Source organism: Frankliniella occidentalis, unplaced genomic scaffold (assembly GCF_000697945.3).
Source record: "Frankliniella occidentalis isolate FOCC.00 unplaced genomic scaffold, Focc_3.1 Scaffold1829, whole genome shotgun sequence".
Classification (NCBI taxonomy): domain Eukaryota; kingdom Metazoa; phylum Arthropoda; class Insecta; order Thysanoptera; family Thripidae; genus Frankliniella; species Frankliniella occidentalis.
In genome coordinates, this window is record NW_026268927.1 from 3152 (window position 1) to 6076 (window position 2925).

At 49.2% G+C, this 2925-nt stretch overlaps 1 protein-coding gene across 1 annotated transcript; it reads right to left on the bottom strand.

Moving 5' to 3' along the window:
• Nucleotides 1–284: 284 nt before the first annotated feature.
• On the bottom strand, nucleotides 285–2397 carry LOC127751889 (RYamide receptor-like). Its single transcript, XM_052276136.1, has 2 exons — nucleotides 1699–2397; nucleotides 285–1373 (listed from the first exon to the last, which is right to left on the bottom strand). Exons 1-2 carry the CDS (start codon nucleotides 1765–1767, stop codon nucleotides 1080–1082), a joined length of 363 nt encoding a protein of 120 aa, XP_052132096.1. The 5' UTR covers nucleotides 1768–2397; the 3' UTR covers nucleotides 285–1079.
• Between the last annotated feature and the right edge of the window lie 528 nt (nucleotides 2398–2925).

A 2925-nucleotide genomic window follows, 5' to 3' on the forward strand; every position in this document is an offset into this window, starting at 1 on the left:
TAAAAGTGTGGAGAAACTGGACGCGCCGAGGGTAGGAGGGCGGAGGGGGGGTCACTTGTGTCGGATATTGCCTTTTAATGGCCCAACTAAGCGCGGTGTGCTCCCGGGTAGGGGGTGAGGGAGGGGGTTGGAGCGTTGTGGGGGTGGGGCCTGGTGCTGCTCTCGGGGCTTCTTCCTCATACCCAGTCCCGCCACCGCGCCGCCACCCGGTTTGCACTTTGTTTGGGATTCGTGTGACTCAGTGTGATATTCGCGCCAGTTTTTGAACGAGACAGTTATTTTGGTTTTCGTTTCTTTTATTGTTTGTCACATTGACAGTGTCGTGAGTTTCAGTATAAAAAGACCCCCAAACTAAAATTTTAAGTTTGAGGCGATAAACTCACTGGATGCACAACAAGACCATTCATTGAAGTCATAGACGCACATTGACCAGGAGAAATCTCGGAATTTTCGACTAATTGCCGTATTATTTAAATATGGTGACATCTATGATCTTAGATCAACATGGGTCAGATTGAACTCACTGCCATACTCGTATTTTTACGACCCAAAATTTAACATCTCCAGGAGTTCTCGTACAATAATAAATTACGTATTATATCTAGAAGATTTACAAAACGTTTTTGTAAATTCGTACATTTTCTTTTACACTTATATCGTCAAATACTAATAAATAATATCACAATGTAAAACGTATTTCAACAATAAATATACACTAAATGATAGGCCAAACATCGAAAAGAAAAAAATCGTATAAATCTTTCTTTTTCCGACGGGGAAAACTTATACTTTTACAGTTTTCAGACTTTGTTATGCATATAAGTAAACAACAGCGCCCGTAAACTTATATTTTTTGACTAGCATAATCGAGATCCTTAGTTCCACAACCAAAAAATAGAAAATAAAGATATGAGTCGTACGTTCGTATGTAAGAAACACACTTCAGAAGGAGCCGACGTTATTGTACGTTTTTTACGCTTCCACTGCGTACTAACGGCATCCACCGCGGCCCAGAGAAGTTATTGGGTGACGTTAGTACGCTCTACGCGAGGAGATGATGACTAGCAGTCAGCCGTCTGTCACAGCGCGTCCTCCAGGTAAACGGTCTTTCTGTTGGAGCGGAAGGAGGTGCACGTCAGGCCGCCCGTGCCGGTACCCGTGCCGTGGACGTGCTGCAGCGCGACAGGCCGCCGCTTCCGGTTGAAGGAGCCGCAGTGCAGCACAGACCGGAAGCTCTGGCGGAAGCGGGCGTTCATCCAGCAGTAGATGAGCGGGTTGAGGCACGAGTGGCTCATGGCGAGCCAGTGGAAGGCGAAGTACATCTCGGGGAGCCACTGCTGGTCACTCAGAGAGTCGTTGTACGTCCAAACGGTCTGCATAGGAAGGAGAAAAAAAGGATGAAAATTTTGACGTGAACCCCGGCGCCAGCAGCAAGAAGTAAAACGGAAACGGAGTAAGAAATACGAAACTAGCAGTTGAATGCTAGCCTTCGAGATTTGGGAATAATAGGTAATTCTCTGTCCTCCGTTTGTTTATTTTCATGAAACCACAAGTTTCTCATACCCGACGGCTGACGGCTCACATTCAACTGCTGTTTTTTATGAGGTTTTATTTCAGTTCTTACTTTCAGCTTCTGGATTCACTGAAATACCCTCTCGCAGAGGAGAAACTCGCGGGGACAGACGTATACCCACTCACCACGAGCATGTTGAAAGGCAGCCAACATATCGTGAACGCCGCAACAACGGTTATCATCATGGTCACCATCTGGAAAAATAATAATCAGGGGAGCATGACTTTGACTGACAGGAATTATATCGTCGTTTGACGAAGAATGTCGTGTTAATTTTTCTACATAAACTCTTTGTAACTTTAAAGTAACAGTTTTAATTGAAAAACGATCCCGGACAAAGAACTTTCGGCTGCAAGCAGGACACGAGCCTCGTTGGATCTGAGCCCAGATCACATGATGAGCCCAGATTACCCACTGTTACGGTCGGGGTCATGTCGGGTCCAATCCGGGCTCAGATCCGGCGGGGGCTCCTGTTCTTGTAGCCGAACTTCTGAAACAATTTTTCAAACATCCTTATAAATTGACCCCATTAAATCACAATTTTACGAAAAGTTTTATTTTTACTTTTACCAACTACGAACAGTTTATGTACCCAATGACGAATAATACTCGTTTGCAAGACGAAGGAGCACTGTTCTTTTCTCATCATCTCATGTGCTGACCATCAAAAGGAGAGTTTTGTGCGTCGCCCCGCACTCCCGCCACGAGCACACCGACCCGGCCGGACGCCTACGCTCCCCCAAGTCGACAAGAATGTCCGCATCGTGGAAGCCCCTTGCCCCTCCTTACGCAACCACATCCTGGCGGCGGCAGAGAAAGAAAGGGAGAGCCAGAGAGAGCGAGAGCGAGAGCGAGAGAGCGAGAGAGAGAGAGAGATGGCGGACCCTTTCAAAGCCCATAACTAAACCGACAGCAAAGGCCTGCTGCTCCTCTCGCTCAGCAATTCCGGAAAGGAAAAAAAGGACAGAAGGATAAGGGAAAACGAGAAAAGAACTTTGGCCCGCAGACACCGCCCGCCCCACCCCGCCACTCCGACTTGGCAGGGACTCCAACAACACGCGCGCGCACCACACAAACGTACATCGACACGTCCGTGCTGATTTTCTCATATTAACTGGACAGGGCGGGTGCCTGCGGCGCCCACTCTGGGGACTGCCAGCGTGCGCGTCGGTCTGGCGGCGCTGCGGGGGGACGGGCGCGGGGGAGATGTGGAAGCGGCGGCGGTAGGGTTGGGGGAAAGGGACGGATGATGAGGGAATTGGCTCGAGCGGCTTTTGTTTCCGACGACGTAGTAGGGGGCGGCCGCCGGCGACGGAATCAGTGGCCGCTGTGGCGCGGCGGGGTCTAGCGGG